This window comes from Anolis sagrei, chromosome 11 (assembly GCF_037176765.1).
Source record: "Anolis sagrei isolate rAnoSag1 chromosome 11, rAnoSag1.mat, whole genome shotgun sequence".
Taxonomy (NCBI): Eukaryota; Metazoa; Chordata; class Lepidosauria; order Squamata; family Dactyloidae; genus Anolis; species Anolis sagrei.
This window is the reverse complement of record NC_090031.1, coordinates 9962684-9984551: the sequence shown is the minus strand read 5'-3', so window position 1 is coordinate 9984551 and position 21868 is coordinate 9962684. Positions and strand designations below refer to the sequence as shown.

Sequence of the window (21868 nt, the reverse complement as noted above, 5' to 3'; positions counted from 1 at the left end):
CAAGATTTTTTTAACACACAAAGCATGAATATTTATATAAATAAAAATGTAATGTTCGTTTGTGGGATTAACAAAACTCCAAAACCACTGGGCGAATTGACACCAAATTTGGACACAAGACACCTGCGCTGTGGACTCAAACAATGATGGATCTGGACCAAACTTGTCACGAATACTCAATATGAGTAACACAGATAGATTTAACAGTGGGATATGGAGCCCCTGGTGACGCAGTGGGTTAAACCCCAGTGCTGGCAGGACTGAAGACTGACAGGTCGCAGGTTCGAATCCAGGGAGAGCGCGGATGAGCTCCCTCTATCAGCTCCACCTCTCCTACCTAGATCAGTCACAGTCTGGTTTCAGGCCTGGTCACGGCACCGAGACAGCCTTGGTCACCTTGGTGGATGACCTCCGTAGAGAGTTGGACAGGGGGAGTGTGACCTTGTTGGTTCTCTTGGACATCTCAGCGGCTTTTGATACCATCGATCAGGGTATCCTTCTGGGTTGCCTCTCTGGGATGGGTCTCGGGGGCACGGTTCTGTCATGGCTTCGGTCCTTCCTGGAGGGACGAACCCAGATGGTGAAGCTGGGAGACGCCTGCTCGGACCCCTGGCCTTTGACCTGTGGGGTCCCGCAAGGCTCTATTCTGTCTCCCATGCTTTTCAATGTCTACATGAAACCGCTGGGAGAGGTCATCCGGAGTTTTTGAGTTAGGTGCCACCTCTATGCAGATGACACACAACTCTACTACTCTTTTCCACCCAATTCCAAGGAGGCCTCTCGGGTGCTGGACGAGTGCCTGGCTGCTGTGTCTATCTGGATGAGCAGGAACAAGCTGAAGATCAATCCCGACAAGACAGAGGTCCTTCTGGTCGATCGCAAACCTGACTGGGGTATAGGGTGGCAACCTATGTTGGACGGGGTTACACTCCCCCTGAATCCAGGGGGAGTGTAACAGGTCCGCAGTTTGGGAGTCCTCTTGGATTCATCGCTTACGCTTGAGGCTCAGGCGTCGGAGGTGTCCGGGAGGGTTTTTGCACAATTGAGGCTCGTGCGCCAACTGTGACCGTCCATGCCTTGGTCACCTCTAGATTGGACTACTGTAATGCGCTCTACGTGGGGCTGCCCTTGAAAACGGCTTGGAAATTCCAACTGGTCCAACGGGCCGCGGCCAGGATGTTAACTGGTGCTCCTTATAGACAGAGGTCAACCCTCCTGTTCAAGGAGCTCCACTGGCTGCCATTTATCTTCTGAGCTCAATTTAAGGTGCAGATGCTTACCTACAAAGCCCTGAACGGTTTGGGACCATCCTACCTGTATGACCGCATCTCCGTTTATGAACCCACACGTTCACTTCATTCATCCAAAGAGGCCCTGCTCGCGTTCCCGCCTGCGTTGCAGGCACGTTTGGTGGGGATGCGAGACAGGGCCTTTTCTGTGGTGGCCCCCCGACTTTGGAACACCCTCCCCAAAGATCTTAGACAGGCCCCTATGTTGGCAGTTTTTAGAAAGAACTTGAAGACCTGGCTGTTCCGATGTGCCTTTCCAGAATAGGAAACTCCAACAACAAGTCTCAGAAGCACTTTATTAGAAATTACCCTATAATCCTTACATATCACCTGTCACATCAGCACTTTTAATCCGTACCCATTACTCTGGCCCGGCCCAGTTTTATTGTGTCCTGGTGTATTGTTTTATTGCTTGTTGTTTAATATTGCTTTAACTGTTTGTAATTTGCTTTAGGTTGTGTATTGTTATGTTGTGTTTTGAGGCCTTGGCCTTTGTAAGCCGCATCGAGTCCTTCGGGAGATGCTAGCGGGGTACAAATAAAGGTAATAATAATAATTATGCAGTGGTTCTCAATCTTCCTAATGCCTTACTACAATTCCTCGTGTTGTGGTGACTATTAACCATAACATTAGTTTCATTGCTACTTCATAACTATCATTTTGCTCCTGTTATGAATCGTAATGTAAATATTATTTATTTATTTATTTATTTATTATTTATTTACATCACTTATATCCCGCCCATATCAGCCCGCAGGCGACTCAGGGCGGTCTACATATCGGCACAATTCGATGCCATCAATACAATACAAAAGCAAAAACAATTAAGTGCATTTAGACAAAAAAGAGCTATATCCTCTGATATCTGATATGCAGGATGCATTTTCATTCACTGGACCAAATTTGGCACAAATACCCAATATGCCTAAATTTGAATACTGGTGGGGTTGGGGAGAGAATTGATTTTGTCATTTGGGAGTTGTAGTTGCTGGGATTTATAGTTCATTTACAATCAAAGAGCATTCTGAACTCCACCAACAATGGAATTGAACCAAACTTGGCACAAAGAACTCTCATAACCAAGAGAAAATACTGGAAGGGGTTTGGTGGGTCTTGACCTTGAGTTTGGGAGTTGTAGTTCACCCACATCCAGAAAGCACTGTAGACTCAAACAATGATAGATCTGGACCAAACTTGGCACTAATACTCAATATGAGTAACACAGGTGTATTTAACTGTTTGATGAAGGTAGGAAAATCATCGATTTCATTTCAAAACGGAGTATAACTGAGCAGTATGATAAACATACTCTACCAAACACTTCGCTGCTTCAATGTGACGAACTCCTCTGTGTTGCTTTGTGGTTTTAATCAACCAAAGCAGATGCTCTTTCAGCACAGAGATGTTTTCCTTTCCTCACTCCTATCTGCAGGTCACTTTGGGAAATCTGGGTTGCAAAAAGCAATGCCGGGAAACTGCAAATAAAGCAACACGAGGGAAAGCCTCGCTTCCATACAGATGCGTGTGTGTGTTTGTATGACACACACAGAGAGAAGTATCCGGTAACAAGCCAGCCAGTGTCCTTCCTCATTGATCAAGGCTGGGCTTAACCACAAGGGCAGGGCATCTAGAAGGCGCTTATTAAATTCTAGATGTTTACTTGCTGTGGGTGTCCCACGGTACACAAAATCAGCCAAGGACAGGCTTTAAGCCGCAATTCAGAATTTAAAAAGCATCCTCTCCCTTCGAGAAGCAGGATCCTAAGCAGACAGCGACACATTATAACTCAGGGTTGAAACAGCAGCAAACCAAAAGAGAAGAATCTGCTGAAAAGGGCAGAGAGATGTAAAGAGTCAAGGCAGAAGGCTTGTTTACTAGGCTTGTGCAATCCAGGTAAACCTTGACCACTTTTGTGTCCTGGATTCCTGTGGTGGCCCCAATCACAGAATCATAGTCGGAAGAGACCTCATGGGTCATCCAGTCCAACCCCATTCTGCCAAGAAGCAGGAAAATTGCATTCAAAGCACCCCCGACAGATGGCCATCCAGATTGCTTAAAAGCTTCCAAAGAAGTAGCCTCTGCCACACTCCGGGGCAGGAAGGTCCACTGCTGAACGGTTCTTAAGTAAGGAAGTTCTTCCTCATGTTCAGATGGAATCTCCTTTCTTGTAGTTTGAAGCCATTGTTCCGCATTCTAGTCTCCAGGGCAGCAGAAAACAAGTTTGCTCCCTCCTCCCTATGACTTCCTCTCACATATTTATGCATGGCTATCATGTCTCCTCTCAGCCTTCTCCAGGCTAAACATGCCCAGCTCTTTAGGCCGCTCCTCATAGGGCCTTTTCTCCAGACCCTTGATCATTTGAGTCGCCCTCCTCTGGACACATTCCAGCTTGTCAATATCTCTCTTCAATTGTGGTGCCCAGAACTGGACACAATATTCCAAATGTGTTTTAACCAAGGCAGAATAGAGCATGGAGAGCAAAAACCTATGGCTGGGCCAAATGTAATAATTACAATTTCATGACCAGGTGAAATATAACTAGGAGAGGAATAGGGTATGCAGACAATCCTAGATCACTAATAAAGTGCATTCAGGGGCATAATGCAGGGAGTTTCCTTATTCTGGGAAGGCACACTGGAACAACCATGTTTTCAGGGTCCTCCTAAAGACTGCCAGAGTTGGGGCATGCCTGATGTCCTTGGGGAGTGAGTTCCAGAGTCGAGGGGCCACCACCGAAAAGGCCCTCTCCCTCGTCCCCACCAATCACGCCTGCGATGGAGGTGGGAGTGCGAGCAGGGCCTCTCCAGATGATCGAAGAGATCGTGTGGGTTCGTACATGGAAATGCGGTCACGCAGGTAGGCGGGTCCCAAAAAGTTTAGGGCTTTGTAGGTAAGATCACTAAGATTAAGTCATCATTAAGTTCACTACTGACCAAAAGGTCATAAGTTCGAAGCCAGTGAGTTTCTGACCAGTTTGTGTAGCTTGCTGTCGACCTTTGCAACCCGAAAGACAGTTGCATCTGTCAAGTAGGAAATTTAGGTACCGCTAATTTACGATGCCATAAAAATCTCTAGCAAGCATGCAAAGAATGAGGACGCTCTTCATCAGTGTCACAAATGGCCGGTGAAGTGACAGCACCCCTGATGGCCAGAATACCCTCATAAAAAAGCTGGAATGTTAAATAGCCTCTGTGTGCCTGTCTATTTATGTTGTGTGTCTATGGCATTGAATGACTGCTATGTATATGTACATTGTAATCCGCCTCGAGTCCCCTGCAGGGTGAGAAGGGCGGAATATAAATACTGTAAATAATAATAATAATAATAATAATAATAATAATAATAATAATAATAATATGTTCTTTATGTTCCAGTGTAGTTATGCAAAACACTTTATCCTCAGTGCTCTAGATCAGTATTTCTCAACCTTCCTAATGCCGTGACCCCTTAATACACTTTCTCATGTTGTGGTGACCCCCAACCATAACATTATTTTCATTGCTGCTTCATAACAGTAATTTTGCTACTGTTATGAACTGTAACTGTATCCAATATGCAGGATGTATTTTCATTCACTGGACCAAATTTGGCACAAATACCCAAAACACCCAAATTTGAATACTACTGGGATTGGGTGCGGGATTGATTATGTCATTTGGGAGTTGTAGTTGCTTTCATTTATAGTTCACCTACAATCAAAGAGCATTCTGAACCTCACCAACGATGGAATTGAACCAAACTTGGCACAGTTCTCCCATGACCAACAGAAAATACTGGAAGGGTTTGGTGGGCATTGACCTTGAGTTTTGGCATTGTAGTTCACCTCCATCCAGAGAGCACTGGGGACTCAAACAATGATGGATCTGGACCAAACTTGGCATGAATACTCAATATGCCCAAGTGTGAACACTGGTGGCATTTCGGGAAAATAGACATTGACAGTTGGGAGTTGTAGTTGCTGGGATTTATAGTTCACCTAAAATCAAAGAGCATTCTGAACCTCACCAACGATGGAATTGAACCAAACTTGGCACAGTTCTCCCATGACCAACAGAAAATACTGGAAGGGTTTGGTGGGCATTGACCTTGAGTTTTGGAATTGTAGTTCACCTACATCCAGAGATCACTATGGACTCAAACAATGATGGATCTGGACCAAACTCTACATGAATACTCAATACGCCCGAATGTGAACACTGATGGAGTTTGGGGAAAATATAATCTTGACATTTGGGAGGTGTAGTTGCTGGGATTTATAGTTCCCCTCCAATCACAGAGCATTCTGAACCCCAACAATAGAATTCGACCAAACCTCCCACACAGAACCCCCATGTGGGCCACAGCAACATGTGGCAGGGGACGGCTAGTAGTAGTAGTAATAATAATAATAATTAGTTCTTTGTGTTCCAGTGTAGTTATGCAAAATACTTTATCCTCTGTGTTCCAGACGGTGGAGCCTACAATTGCATTGGCCTTTTGAGCTGCTGCATCACACCATTGACTCGTGTTCAACTTGTTGTCTCCTAAGACTCCTAAGTCCCTTTCACACGAACTGTTTCCAAGCCATAAAAGAAGACAGGAGAAAAAGGAGGCCTCCTCCCTGCCACCCACCAAGTCTCAAGGAGGGCAACAGGATCCCGAATATTTGCAGGATCCGCTTGGATCAAAGGCGCAAAGCAGACAACACACTGCATGCCCTTGTCTGCACCCAGGCGCCTTTTGGCCCTCGGCAGACAGACAGCGCTGCAATTAAGCACTTGGCGTGTTTACACTTGGAAAAACGGAGAGAAGATCAGCTGGAGGGAAACGTCGTCGTCGCTGGCTCTTGCTTCAAGGGAGCAAAGAAAGAGCAAAGAGAACCCAACCATGCAAAGAACAGAACAATAGTTTGTTAGGAACTTTCTCCGGTTTCAGCAAAGCCCCATCACAGACCTGCACACAATAGAGGGACTGTTCCTGCAGCAGAGCGCGTCTGGAGGGATCCAGCCCAAATCAGAAGTTACTAGTCCACAATGCGTATGCGTTTACATAGGTCACCTTCCTGGTAAGCAACCTAAACAAAACATTCTGAAGCTTTTTCAGTGTCAAAGTGCAGTGCAGTTTGGAGAAAATAGATCTTGACATTTGGGAGTTGTAGTTGCTGGGATTTATAGTTCATCTACATTCAAAGAGCATTCTGAAGTCCACCAATGAGGGAACTGGGCACACGGACCCCAACATAGGCAACTGTGAATCCTGGCAGGGTTTGGGGATGATGGAATCTGGGAATTGTAGTTCACCCTTATCCAGCGAACACTGAACCCAGTCGATGATGGATCTGGACCAAACTTGACACATAGAACCAACATGGGCAACTGTGAATCCTGGCAGGGTTTGGGGATGATGGAATCTGGGAATTGTAGTTCACCCTTATCCAGAGAACACTGAACCCAGTCGACAATAGATCTGGATCAAACTTGGCACACAGAACCAACATGACCAACTGTGAATCCTGGTAGGGTTTGGAGGTGATTGCCCTGGGAATCTGGGAGTTGTAGTTCACACTTATCCAGAAAATACTGACCAACTGTGAATCCTGGCAGGGTTTGGGGGTGATGGAATCTGGGAATTGTAGTTCACCCTTATCCAGAGAACACTGAACTCAGTCGACGATAGATCTGGATCAAACTTGGCACACATAACCAACATGGGCAACTGTGAATCCTGGCAGGGTTTGGAGGTGATTGCCCTGGGAATCTGGGAGTTATAGTTCACACTTATCCAGAAAATACTGACCAACTGTGAATCCTGGCAGGGTTTGGGGGTGATGGAATCTGGGAATTGTAGTTCACCCTTATCCATAGAACACTGATCCCAGTCGACGACAGATCTGGACCAAACTTGGCAAAAAGAACCAACATGGGCAACTGTGAATCCTGGCAGGGTTTGGGGATGATGGAATCTGGGAATTGTAGTTCATCCTTATCCAGAGAACACTGAACCCAGTCAACGATAGATCTGGATCAAACTTGGCACACAGAACCAACATGACCAACTGTGAATCCTGGTAGGGTTTGGAGGTGATTGCCCTGGGAATCTGGGAGTTGTAGTTCACACTTATCCAGAAAATACTGACCAACTGTGAATCCTGGCAGGGTTAGGGGATGATGGAATCTGGGAATTGTAGTTCACCCTTATCCATAGAACACTGATCCCAGTCGACGACGGATCTGGACCAAACTTGGCAAAAAGAACCAACATGACCAACTTTGAATCCTGGTAGGGTTTGGAGGTGATTGCCCTGGGAATCTGGGAGTTGTAGTTCACCCTTATCCAGAGAATACTGAACCCAGTCGACAACGGATCTGCACCAAACTTGACACACAGACCCAACATGACCAACTGTGAATCCTGGCAGAGTTTGGGGGTGATGGAATCTGGGAATTGTAGTTCACCCTTATCCATAGAACACTGATCCCAGTTGACGATGGATCAGGACCAAACTTGGCACGTAGACCCAACATGACCAACTACGAATCCTGGCAGGGTTTGGGGGTGATTGCTCTGGGAAGCTGGCAATTGTAGTTCACCCTTATCCAGAGAACACTGAACCCAATCGATGACAGATCTGGACCAAACTTGGCACACAGACCCAACATGGGCAACTGTGAATCCTGGTAGAGTTTGGAGGTGATTGCCCTGGGAAGCTGGGAATCGTAGTTCATCCTTCTCCAGAGAACACTGAACCCAGTCGACGATGGATCTGAACCAAACTTGGCACACGGACCCAACATGAGCAACTGCTAATCCTGGCAAGGATTGGGGGTAATTGCCTTGGGAATCTGGGAATTGTAGTTTACTCTTCTCCAGAGAACACTGAACCCATTCTATGACAGATCTGGACCAAACTTGGCACACGGACCCAACATGAGAAGCTTCGAATCCTGGCAGAGTTTGGGAGTGATTGCCCTGGGAATCTGGGAATTGTAGTTCACCCTTCTTCAGAGAACAATGAACCCAGTCGACGACAGATCTGGACTGAACTTGGCACGCAGACCCAACATGGCAAACTGTGCATACTGGCAGGGTTTGGAGGTGATTGCCCTGATAATCTGGGAATTGTAGTTCACCCACATCCTTATGTAATTTCTAATACAAAACAAAAACAAAGACTGGCTTTCCCCCCTCCTAATAAATAGCATTACACATTAACAAACGGATATTACCAAACTTCCCAAAACAAACAACGATTGACCTTGGTCTATGGGAGTTGTACTTCATCCTTCTCCAGAGAGCACTGAACCCAGCCAAGAAATAACCCAGCCACCAAATGCCCTTTTCAAATAACCCAGGCACTGCAGGCTCCCCAAGGTAATGTGTAATATTTCCATGCCAACCTATACTTTTCTGTGCAGAAGATGCCTACAAAATGCTACCTCTCCAAAATAGACAATCCATGGGTATGTTTGGTGCCAAATGAGGGCCAAACTGCAAAGATTCTCACCAGTCTGGGTTTCCCCTTGCAAGGGAAAACAGGTTAGGAGACAGCAGCAATTTTATTGTACGTTGGGGTGGGCGGAAAACGGTTTCACCGCAACACTTCGGCACGTCTTAAAAGAGCAGCCAACCCTAGGCATTTGCACTTGGCTGAGGAATTCACTGAATCCGATCCCTCCCCAGCCTGAAGATATGATATGGCAACCCTGAGTTGGTGTCTCTGCACACCTGTCCTAAGCCTCCAAAGGAAGCCTTTCCCAGCCCATCTTCAAGCAACACCTCCGATGCTTATCTGAAGCATGCCGTCGCCTCCTTCCTCTTGCGAAATCAGTTCCAAATCATACAAGATCTCGCTTTCCATCTGGATTATTATTCAGGGTGAGAGGAAAAAGCAAGCCGCACGCAAGACAAACATGTACATTTCCCAGTAGTAGAAGTCCCATTGGGATAATAGTGTGCTACTCCTCCCGCATCCAGGCTTGAGCATCACCGCTAACTCTTCCATTAGGATTTCCCCTGACATTAAGTCTAGTTGTGTCCAACTCCGGGGGTTGTTGCTCATCTCCATTTCTAAGCCAAAGAGTGGCATTTTCCATAGACACCTCCAAGGTCATGTGGCTAGCATGACTGCTTGGAGTGCCCTTACCTTCCCGCCAGAGTGGTACCTATTGATCTACTCACATTTGCATGTTTTCGAACAGCTAGTTTGGCATAAACTAGGGCTAACATAATACTATTACTACTACTACTTTGTTGTTGTTGTTCATTCGTTCAGTTGTTTCCGACTCTTCGTGACTTCATGGACCAGTCCACGCCAGAGCTCCCTGTCGGTCATCACCACCCCCAGCTCCTTCAAGGTCAATCCAATCACTTCAAGGATACCTTCCATCCATCTTGTCCTTGGTCGGCCCCTCTTCCTTTTTTCTTCCATTTTCCCCAGCATTATTGTCTTCTCTAAGCTTTCCTTTCTTCTCATGATGTGGCCAAAGTACTTCATCTTGGCCTCTACTATTCTTCCCTCTAATTAGGAGTCAGGCTTTATTTCTTGAAGTATGGACTACTACTACTACTACTACTAATAATAATAATAATAATTGAAAAGCCAATGACAGATCCCAAATGTAGACTCTGCAAGGAAGCAGATGAAACAATAGATCACATTGTCAGCTGCTGCAAGAAGATCGTGCAGACAGACTACAAGCAGAGGCACAACACCGTTGCTCAGATAATTCATTGGAACTTGTGCCTCAAACACGATCTGCCTGTGATAAAGAACTGGTAGGATCGCAAGCCAGAAAAAGTTACAGAGAATGAACACATCAAGCTTTTAAAGAGAGGCTGGATGGCCAACTGTCAGGGTTGCTTTGAATACAATATTCCTGCTTCTTGGCAGGGGGATGGCCCATGAGGTCTCTTCCAACTCTCCGATTCTATGATTCTAAATTACTCTGGGACTTCTGGATTCAGACTGACAGAGTTTTGGAGCACAAGACTCCTGACCTCGCAATCATGTAAAAACAATCCCTGCTGTCACCTGGGATTGTTGATGTTGCAATCCCAGGTGACAGCAGGATTGAAGAGAAACAACTGGAAAAGATGACACGATATGAGGATTTAAAGATCGAACTGCAAAGACTCTGGCACGAGCCAGGTGGTCCCAGTGCTGACTGGCACAAATACAGTGCCTAAAGACCTTGGCCTGCACTTAAACACAATCGGCGCTGACAAAATTGCCATCTTGTGTTTCTAATCATCATCATCATCATCATCATCATCATCATCATCATCATACAGCATATAGATCTCATTTGCTGTGATATACTGTGTTTTTGTGTCAGTAAAATAATAATAATAATAACAACAACAACAACAACAACAACAACAACAACAATCACTTATCACACAGTCCTAGACACTTAGGAAGTGTCTGACGTGTAATCCAATACAACAGCCAGAAGAGAGATCTTGTCTGCTGTGGACTAATCTTGTTGTGTATCAAATCATCATCATCATCATCATCATCATCACACAGTCCTAGACGCTTGGGAAGTGTTCAACTTATGATTTTGTAATACAAAATCCAGCATATAGATCTCATTTGCTGTGACATACTGTGCTTTTGTGTCAGATAATAATAATAATAATAATAATAATAATAATAATAATAATCACACATCACACAGTCCTAGACGCTTGGGAAGTGTTCGACTTATGATTTTGTGATACAAAATCCAGCATATAGATCTCATTTGCTGTAACATACTGTGTTTCTGTGTCAGTAAATAATAATAATAATAATAATAACAACACATCACACAGTCCTAGACACTTGGGAAGTGTTCAACTTGTGATTTTGTAATACGAAATCCAGCATATAGATCTCATTTGCTGTGAAATACTGTATTTTTGTGTCAGCATAATAATAATAATAGTAGTAGTAGTAGTAGTAGTAGTAATCATCATCATCACACAGTCCTAGACAATTGCGAAATATTCGACTTATGATTTTGTGATACAAAATCCAGCATATAGATCACGTTTGCTGTGACATACTGTGTTTTTGTGTCAGATAATAATAATAATAATAATAATAATAATAATAATAATAATCACACATCACACAGTCCTAGACACTTGGGAAATGTTCAACTTGTGATTTTGTGATACGAAATCCAGCATATAGATCTCATTTGCTGCGATATACTGTGTTTTTGTGTCAATAATAATAATAATAATAATAATAATAAACTTTATTTATATACCACCTGATCTCCCCTAGGGGACTCAGAGCAGTTTCCACATATGCAAAATAATACAAAGGATGATGGGATTTGTAGTACTTTAAACCCTTTGATTCTCACAGACCACTGTGGCCCCCAACAAAGACTGATAAAAACCAAACTTGGCACACAGAGCCCCCATGACCCACTCTACATCCTACTGCAGATTGGAGGAGGATGGACCACGGATGATGGGACTTGAAGTACCTCCACTCACTTCCCGAGACCACTGTGAACCTCATCCAATGACTGATCAAAAGCAAACTTGGTACACAGAGCCCCCATGACCCACTCTACATCCTGGTGGTGTCTGGAGAACGATGGACCATGGATGATGGGACTTGAAGTACCTCCACTCACTTCCCGAGACCGCTGTGAACCTCATCCAATAACTAATCAAGAGCAAACTTGGTACACAGAGCCCCCATGACCCACTCTACATCCTGGTGGTGTCTGGAGAATGATGCACCATGGATGATGGGACTTGAAGTACCTCCACTCACTTCCCGAGACTACTGTGAACCTCATCCAATGACTGATCAAGAGCAAACTTAGTACACAGAGCCCCCATGACCCACTCTACATCCTGGTGGTGTCTGGAGAACGATGGATCATGGATGATGGGACTTGAAGTACCTCCACTCACTTCCCGAGACTGCTGTGAACCTCATCCAATGACTGATCAAGAGCAAACTTGGTACACAGAGCCCCCATGACCCACTCTACACCCTGGTGGTGTCTGGAGAACGATGGACCATGGATGATGAGACTTGAAGTACCTCCACTCACTTCCTGAGACTGCTGTGAACCTCATCCAATGACTGATCAAGAGCAAACTTGGTACACAGAGCCCCCATGACCCACTCTACATCTTGGTGGTGTCTGGAGAACGATGCACCATGGACGATGGGACTCGCAGTACCTTCACTAACTTCCTGAGAGCACTGCGAACCGCATAAATAACTAATAAAGACCAACCTTGGCACAAAATGCCAAGTCCCCAAGCTAGTATTTAATAAAATCTGAAAAAAATGTCTGTTGCTTACAAAGGGTACTGAAGATGTGGGAGCTCAGGTGTGTTTGGGTCTCTCCAAACACACACACACACACACACACACACACACACACACACTTTCCTGGCCAAGTGGTCTCTGGAGAGGCCTCACATGAAACTCAACTCGAGGGCTCTTCAGTACACAATGACTCCTTCCAAGCTCAGTGAGAGAGAAAGCAGAAGGAAAAGGAAGCGGGAATTGAAAACCAGGAGGACCAAAGGGCCAAGAAACCAAGATACCTCCCCTTGACATTCCTAGGGATACGATAAGGCCATAAGGAAAGCCCCTGTAACCACCTCTCCAGTTGTTGGGAATGCTGTGCCACTAAGGCTAAGGACTTCATCACACTAGAGAATGAATCCGATTTAAATCCGGTTTCTGTTTCCTGCAGAATTCTGGGGTTTGTAGTTTAGCGAGGCTGTTGAAGGCTCCTCCCTAAACTGCAAACCCCAGAATTCTGCAGGAAGCAGCAACCAAATTTAGAGTGGATTCATTATCTAGTGTGATGAAGTAGTAAAGTTACCTGGAACATTGAGCATCAGCATCCAAGATGTATCTTGGTTAAATAATTTAGGGTCATTTACACTCTGGTGGTGCAGCAGGTTAAACCGCTGAGCTGCTGAATTTGGTAATCGAAAGGCCACAGGTTCGAATTCGGGGAGTGGAGTGAGCTCCCGCTGTTAGCCCCAGCTTCTGCCAACCTAGCAGTTTGAAAACATGCAAATGTGAGTAGATCAATAGGTACCGCTCCAGTGGGAAAGTAACGGTGCTCCATGCAGTCATGCTGTCCACATGACCTTGGAGGTATCTATGGACAACGCTGGCTCTTCGACTTAGAAATGGAGATGAGCACCAACCCCCTATGTGTAGGTAACACAAGGCATATTTTTTAGAATCAATAATCCATAGTCCAAAGCATCTCTCTGTTCTGATAGTCCAATAGAGTCTTTATAGTCTGTTCCAACTAACTTCTAAGCATTCATCCATTTCTACTGAAGTCTCTAAGCACACTTCTCTACTAAAGTGTAAGCAATGGAGTCTGAGCCCTGAACAAGCCCAGACCTGATCACATGTTCGGTGGCCCCTCCCACAACAGAGTTAAAGTCAAATGGCATACAATTATACACATATACAATACAGTATACACATAACAAACTATGTTAAATAGTTCAGTTACAATAGGATTTTAAGTCGTTTCTATGTATAGGTAACACAAGGTATATTTCTTAGAATCAATAATCCATAGTCCAAAGCATCTCTCTCTTCTGAGAATCCAATAGAGTCTTTGTAATCTGTTCCAACTAACTTCTAAGCATACATCTGTTTCTACTGAAGTCTCTATGCATACTTCTCTACTAAAGTGTAAGCAATGGAGTCTGAGCCCTGAACAAGCCCAGACCTGATCACATGATCTGCAGCCCCTCCCACAACAAAGAGTTAAAGTCAAATTGCATATCAATACACACATATACAATACAGTTTACACATAACAAACTATGTCAAATAGTCCAGTTACAATAGGATTTTAAGTAGTTTATATGTGTAAGTAACACAAGGCATCTTTCTTAGAATCAATAGTCCGAAGTCGAAACATCTCTCTGTTCTGAGAATCCAATAGAGTCTTTGTAATCTGTTCCAACTAACTTCTAAGCATACATCCGTTTCTACTGAAGTCTCTAAGCACACTTCTCTTCTGAAGTGTAAGCAATGGAGTCTGAGCCCTGAACAAGCCCAGACCTGATCAGATGGTCTGCAGCCCCTCCCATAACAAAGAGTTAATGTCAAATGGCAGACCAATACACACATATACAATACAGTAAACTATCTAACTATACACATAACAAACTATGTCATATAGTCCAGTTACAATAGGATTTTAAGTAGTTTCTCTGTGTAGGTAACACAGGGCATCTTTCTTAGAATCAATAGTCTGAAGTCGAAAGCATCTCTCTGTTCTGAGAGTCCAATAGAGTCTTTATAGTCTGTTCCAACTAGCTTCTTAAGCATACATCTGTTTCTACTGAAGTCTCTAAGCACACTTCTCTATTGAAGTGTAAGCAATGGAGTCTGAGTCCTGAACAAGCCCAGACCTGATCACATGGTCTGCAGCCCCTTCCACAACAAAGAGTTAAAGTCAAATTGCAAACCAATACACACATATACAATACAGTAAGCTATCTAATTATACACATAACAAACTATGCCAAATAGTCCAGTTACAATAGGATTTTAAGTCGTTTGTACATGTAGGTAACACGGGGCATCTTTCTTAGAATCAATAGTCCGAAGTCGAAAGCATATCTCTGTTCTGAGAGTCCAATAGAGTCTTTATAGTCTGTTCCAACTAACGTCTAAGCATACATCCGTTTCTACTGAAGTCTCTAAGCACACTTCTCTACTAAAGTGTAAGCAATGGAGTCTGAGCCCTGAACAAGCCCAGACCTGATCACATGGTCTGGGGCCTCTCCCACAACAAGGAGTTAATGTCAAATGGCATACCAATACACACATATACAATACAGTAAACTATCTAACTAAACACATAACAAACTATGATAAATAGTCCAGTTACAATAGGATTTTAAGTAGTTTCTCCGTGTAGGTAACACAGGGCATCTTTCTTAGAATCAATAGTCCGAAGTCGAAAGCATATCTCTGTTCTGAGAGTCCAATAGAGTCTTTATAGTCTGTTCCAACTAACTTCTAAGCATACATCTGTTTCTACTGAAGTCTCTAAGCACACTTCTCTTCTCTAAGTGTAAGCAATGGAGTCTGAGTCCTGAACAAGCCCAGACCTGATCACATGGTCTGGGGCCCCTTCCACAACAAAGAGTTAAAGTCAAATTGCAAACCAATACACACATATACAATACAGTAAGCTATCTAATTATACACATAACAAACTATGCCAAATAGTCCAGTTACAATAGGATTTTAAGTCATTTGTACATGTAGGTAACACGGGGCATCTTTCTTAGAATCAATAGTCCGAAGTCGAAAGCATCTCTCTGTTCTGAGAGTCCAATAGAGTCTTTATAGTCTGTTCCAACTAACGTCTAAGTATACATCCGTTTCTACTGAAGTCTCTAAGCACACTTCTCTACTAAAGTGTAAGCAATGGAGTCTGAGCCCTGAACAAGCCCAGACCTGATCACATGGTCTGGGGCCTCTCCCACAACAAGGAGTTAATGTCAAATGGCATACCAATACACACATATACAATACAGTAAACTATCTAACTAAACACATAACTATGATAAATAGTCCAGTTACAATAGGATTTTAAGTAGTTTCTCCGTGTAGGTAACACAGGGCATCTTTCTTAGAACCTATAGTACGAAGTCGAAAGCATCTCTCTGTTCTGAGAGTCCAATAGAGTCTTTATAGTCTGTTCCAACTAACTTCTAATCATGCATCTGTTTCTGCTGAAATCTCTAAGCACACTTCTCTACTAAAGTGTAAACAATGGAGTCTGAGCCCTGAACAAGCCCAGACCTGATCACATGGTCTGCAGCCCCTCCCACAACAAAGAGTTGAAGTCAAATTGCTCACCAATACACACATATACAATACAGTAAGCAATCTATACACATAACAAACAACAATTTGAGGCTTGAGAAGGTTGTTATTTCCAACAAACACTAAAACGCTACATTGTGCTGCCTTGAAATACATTTTTAAAAATTTAATGACTGTGGCCCATTGCTGGCATTGCCCAAAAGGCATGTAGGCTGAATTTGGGACTCACAGACACAACCAACGCACAACAAGGAGTCTCATCTGGCTTCCCAAACAACCCTTTAACTGACCCTCAAGGACATCCATGGCCAACCTTACCTTTCGATGGAGAAGCTGAGCCTGGGGTCCCCCGCCGCCTTCAATCTCATACCGGACGCTGTTGAAGAGCGCGACACCAAATTGCTCCTCGTAGAAGCGGCAGAAGTCGGCAAGGACCTTGTTTGTTTTGTCTGGAAAACAAAAATAAAACAGACAAGGTAGGTATAGAGAAGCAGCGGGTTGTAGTGGTTGGGACTAGGAACTCTGGGAGATGAGGCTTCACATCTGGGCTGTGGCGCCGCTAGTTAGTAGCCAGCAGCATTAAATCACTACTGACCAAGAGGTCATGAATTCAAAGCTAGCCCGGGTTGGAGTGAGCTCCCGATCATTAATAGTCTAGCTTGCTGTTGACCTATGCAGCCCGAAAGACAGCTGCATCTGTCAAGTAGGAAATTTAGGTACTGCTTTATGTGGGGAGGCTAAGTTAACTAATTTACAACACCACAAAAACCTTCCAGCAGCATTCGTAAGAACGAGGGCGTACTCCATAGAATCATAGAAATGTAATATAATGTAATATAATTGACTGGTTGCCCTGATACGACAAATAAATAAATAAATAAATAGAATCATAGAATCAAAGAGTTGGAAGAGACCTCATGGGCCATCCAGTCCAACCCCATTCTGCCAAGAAGCAGGAATATTGCATTCAAATCACCCCTGATAGATGGCCATCCAGCCTCTGTTTAAAAGCTTCCAAAGAAGGAGCCTCCACCACACTCCAGGGCAGAGAGTTCCACTGCTGAACGGCTCTCACAGGAAGTTCTTCCTCATGTTCAGGTGGAATCTCCTCTCTTGTAGTTTGAAGCCATTGTTCCATTGCGTCCTAGTCTCCATGGAAGCAGTAAACAAGCTTGCTCCCTCCTCCCTGTGGCTTCCTCTCACATATTTATACATGGCTATCATATCTCCTCTCATGTGATGTGGCGGCAAAAAAAGCCAATGGGATTTTGGCCTGCATCAATAGGAGCATAGTGTCTAGATCTAGGGAAATAATGCTACCCCTCTATTCTGTTTTGGTTAGACCACATCTGGAATATTGTGTCCAGTCCTGGGCACCACAATTCAAGAGAGATATTGACAAGCTGGGATGTGTCCAGAGGAGAGCGACTAAAATGATAAAAGGTCTGGAGAACAAGCCCTATGAGGAGCGGCTTAAGGAGCTGGGCATGTTTAGCCTGAAGAAGAGAAGGCTGAGAGGGGATATGATAGCCATGTATAAATATGTGAGAGGAAGCCACAGGGAGGAGGGAGCAAGCTTGTTTTCTGCTTCCCCGGAGACTAGGACGCAGAACAATGGCTTCAAACTACAAGAGAGGAGATTCCATCTGAACATGAGGAAGAACTTCCTGACTGTGAGAGCTGTTCAGCAGTGGAACTCTCTGCCCCGGAATGTGGTGGAGGCTCCTTCTTTGGAAGCTTTGAAACAGAGGCTGGATGGCCATCTGTCAGGGGTGATTTGAATGCAATATTCCTGCTTCTTGGCAGAATGGGGTTGGACTGGATGGCCCATGAGGTCTCTTCCAACTCTTTGATTCTATGATTCTATGATTCATCCTTCTCTTCTTCAGGCTAAACATGCCTAGCTCCTTAAGCCGCTCCTCATAGGGCTTGTTCAAGGACTCGGTGTCACAAGTGGACGGTGAAGTGGCAGCTCCCCCTGTGGTTGGAGTTGAGCATAGCCTCATGAAGCCGGAAAGCTGATATGTTAAATTGCCTCTGTGTCTATCTATATATGTTGTATGTCTAATGGCATTGAATATTTGCCATGTATATGTGCATTGTAATCTGCCCTGGATTACAATGCACATTGTAATCCCCTGTAAATGACATTTACAACCCAGGGACAAATATTGTGTTACATAGTGTTATATGAAGTCTGAATGTGGGTTTTAAGCCTAAAGTTCAATACTCGAAACCAGCCCACTTCGAGCAAAAACTACTCTTGCCAATCTCAGTGCCAAACTGGAAAATTAAAGCACTGTTTCCCTTAAAATAGTTGCAACGTGGTGATCCTGGGAGAATGTCCTTTCCCTTCCCTATCGCAAAGGTCAACAGCTTAATTTTGCTGCCCAGACAGCATTCAAAGAGATCACAATATGCCAGACTCTGACATAGACACGGCCGTTTCAGTCCCTCTAGGTTGTGACGCAAAGCACAATACAATGCTTTTTCTAGCCCTCATATAATAACTACATAACACAGTTTGTGTTCCTGGATTATAAATGTCATTTCCTAATTGGTTCTATCATAAAAACATGGGGAAAAAGTATATTGAACTGCAAAAACTTTTGTTTTGTGGGGGAGGGACATCCTTCAGCATATTTTCCTCTAGTTTTTCAGTGAGTCAACAACAAACAACAACAAACAACGACACTTTATTTATACACTGCTCTATCTCCGCAAGGGGACTGAGAACGGTTTCCAAGTAACATCATCAATACATATAGAGTAAACAACATAAAAATAAAATTAACAAAGCATATATATATATACACACACACACACACACACACACACACATATATACACTAGCTTTCTCCGCCACGCGTTGCTGTGGCCATCCTTCACTCCCTCTTTCTCCCCTTCTTTCTTTCCCTCCTTCCTTCCCTCCCTCTTTCCTTCCTTCCCTCTTTTTCTTTCCCTTCTTCTTTCTTCCTTCTCTACCTGTTTCTTTTCTCACTTCCTTTGCTCTTTGGTTCCATCCTTCCTTGTCTCTCTCCTTCCTTCCTTCCTTCCTTCCTTCCTTCCTTCCTTCCTTCCTTCCTTCTTTCTCTCTTTTGTTTCTTCTCTCCTTCCTTCCCCCTTTCACTTTATTTCTCCTTCCTTCTCTACCTTTCTTTCCTTCTCTCCCTCTTTCTCCCTCCTTCTCTCCTCCCTTCCTCCCCCTTTCTTTGTATGTGTTTTGCGTCTGCATATATGTGTGTGTATATATTTCTGTATATATTTGTGTATATGTGTGTTTGTGTACATATGTGGTTTTGTGCATGCGCTGTAATGTATTTTTTGTTTTTTGGTTTTTAAATTCTCTTCTGCGGTGTTTTCCAGTGTTTTTATGAGTGATGGTCACTTGTTGGCCTGACTGGTGTATTGTGTCCAAATTTCGTGTCAATTCGTCCAGTGGTTTTTGAGTTATGTTAATCCCACAAAAGAACATGACATTGCAGAAGTCTGACTTGGTCACGGTAGTCCACGCTCTAGTCACATCCCGTATAGACTACTGCAATGCTCTCTACGTGGGGTTGCCTCTGAAGACTGCTCGGAAGCTTCAAATGGTCCAACGATCGGCAGCCAGGATGCTAATAGGAGCGGCACTCAGGGAGCATACTACTCCTGTGTTGCGCCAGCTCCACTGGCTGCCAGTTTGCTACCAGGCACAATTCAAAGTGCTGGCTTTAGCCTATAAAGCCCTAAACAGTTCTGGCCCTGCTTACCTCTCCGAACGCATCTCCTCCTATGAATCAGCTAGGACACTAAGATCATCTGGGGAGGCCCTGCTCTCTGTCCCGCCTGCATTACAGGCGCGCTTGGCGGGGACGAGAGACAGGGCCTTCTCAGTGGTGGCCCCTCGGCCCTGCCTGCAGATATCAGATTGGCCCACTCCCTGCTGGTGTTTCGGAGGAAAGTGAAGACCTGGCTGTTTGAACAAGCATTTGATTAAACAGTGTAATTGAACATAGGAATACGGAATAATGGATGACGAGACTGGATTCTGATTTTACTGTTGAGGCGCTAATGATTGTTATACCGATGTTATTGATTTATGTGATAATTGTTTTTAATTGCCCTATACTTGTTTTGTGATATTTTGTACTGATGTTGTTCACCGCTTTGAGTCGCCTGAGGGCTGAGAAAAGCGGTATAGAAATAAAGTAAGCAAATAAATAAATAAATAAAGACTCTAAGACCATTTCTACAGGAAAACCCTTGAGGGCCTCTCTTCGAGGCACCCTGGCTTCCTGCTGGGCACAAAGTGCACGTCCTATTCAAAGTCAATTATTACAGGCCCAGCACGTGATAGAACAGCCACAAAAACAAAGTTTCGGGAGTAGAACCACGACTTTCAAAGTCAGGACCGCACAATGAAATGGGAAACAACACTTTCAAACCAGGAACAGATTTGATTTTTCCCATTTTGTCATATAGTATAGTCAAAGAGCCCCTGAACAATCCTAACAGGAACATCATAGGAAAAATAAATGAAACCACAACTCTACAAAAGGTCATCTTGAAAAAAAACACAATGCCTTGGGCTTTACGGGGATCCCAGTTGCTTACTGGCTTAGTCACCGGATTGCATGGCTCAGCGGTGTGGGTGGGTGAAGCCTAGCGGTGACTTTTCTCCTCAAAGCAGGCGAGTGATTCAGAGCCCAAAACTGCAGAGCACGCAGCAGGGTATAGAAAAAAAAAAGGCCAAAGGGAAACCTTTAGCTTTTTCCAAGACGGGTAAGGCAAAACAAAAGCGTCAGAGGAGAGAACACATCTGGAATAGGCTTCCTTGGAGTGTGGTGGAGTCTCCTTCTCTGGAGCTCTTCAAACAAAGGCTGTTGGGAGAGGTTGAATGTAGGCCTGGGTAACAACGCAAAAATTTGTTTCTAAAATTGATTTGTAATTGGGGTTTTTTTTGTTTCGATATTTAAAATAATTACAAAACTTTCCCAAAAAAAAGTTTCGGTATTTACGAAATTTCGTAAATATTTACAAAACATTTTGTAAAGATGGCGCCCTTTTTTTTTTCAATATTTTTAAAATATTTTTAAATTTAATTATTAATTTAGTAGAATAGGGATTAATTATTATTAATTATTATTAAGGAGGGAAGGCAGGCACTCACTCTGGCGGGCCCTCTCGCTCGCCGCTCGCTCGCCCCTCTCGCTCCAGCAGACAAGAGTTCTTCCTCCCACCCTGAACATTATTCCACACACTTGCCTAGTTTCCAACAGACCTCACAACCTCTGATGATGCCTGCCATAGATGTGGGTGAAATGTCAGGAGAGAGTGCTTCCGCCCCTCTCGCTCGCTCGCCGCTCGCTCGCCCCTCTCGCTCGCCGCTCGCTCGCCCCTCTCGCTCCAGCAGACAAGAGTTCTTCCTCCCACCCTGAACATTATTCCACATCAACCCCACTTGCCTAGTTTCCAACAGACCTCAACCTCTGAGGATGCCTGCCATAGATGTGGGTGAAATGTCAGGAGAGAGTGCTTCCGCCCCTCTCGCTCGCCGCTCGCTCGCCCCTCTCGCTCGCCGCTCGCTCGCCCCTCTTGCTCGCCCCTCTCAGCAAGCATCGGCAGGTGGCCATCTTACGTATTTCCGAAATGGACGGAAATACAAAAATTTTTGGTGCCTGCCGTTTCGATATTTAAAAACACTTCCAGGTTAAAAAAAAATGTTTTGTAATCGTTTCGTAATTCAAAAATTAACGAATTTTTTAAC

At 44.2% G+C, this 21868-nt stretch overlaps 1 protein-coding gene across 1 annotated transcript in view; it reads right to left on the bottom strand.

Moving 5' to 3' along the window:
- Positions 1-21868, bottom strand: part of NIBAN2 (niban apoptosis regulator 2) — a 125741-nt gene that overhangs the window by 45953 nt on the left and 57920 nt on the right. Inside the window, exon 2 of the mRNA XM_060757337.2 lies at positions 16438-16568. Within this exon, the coding sequence (XP_060613320.2) occupies positions 16438-16568 (131 nt within the window). The remainder of the gene's footprint in view (positions 1-16437; positions 16569-21868) is intronic.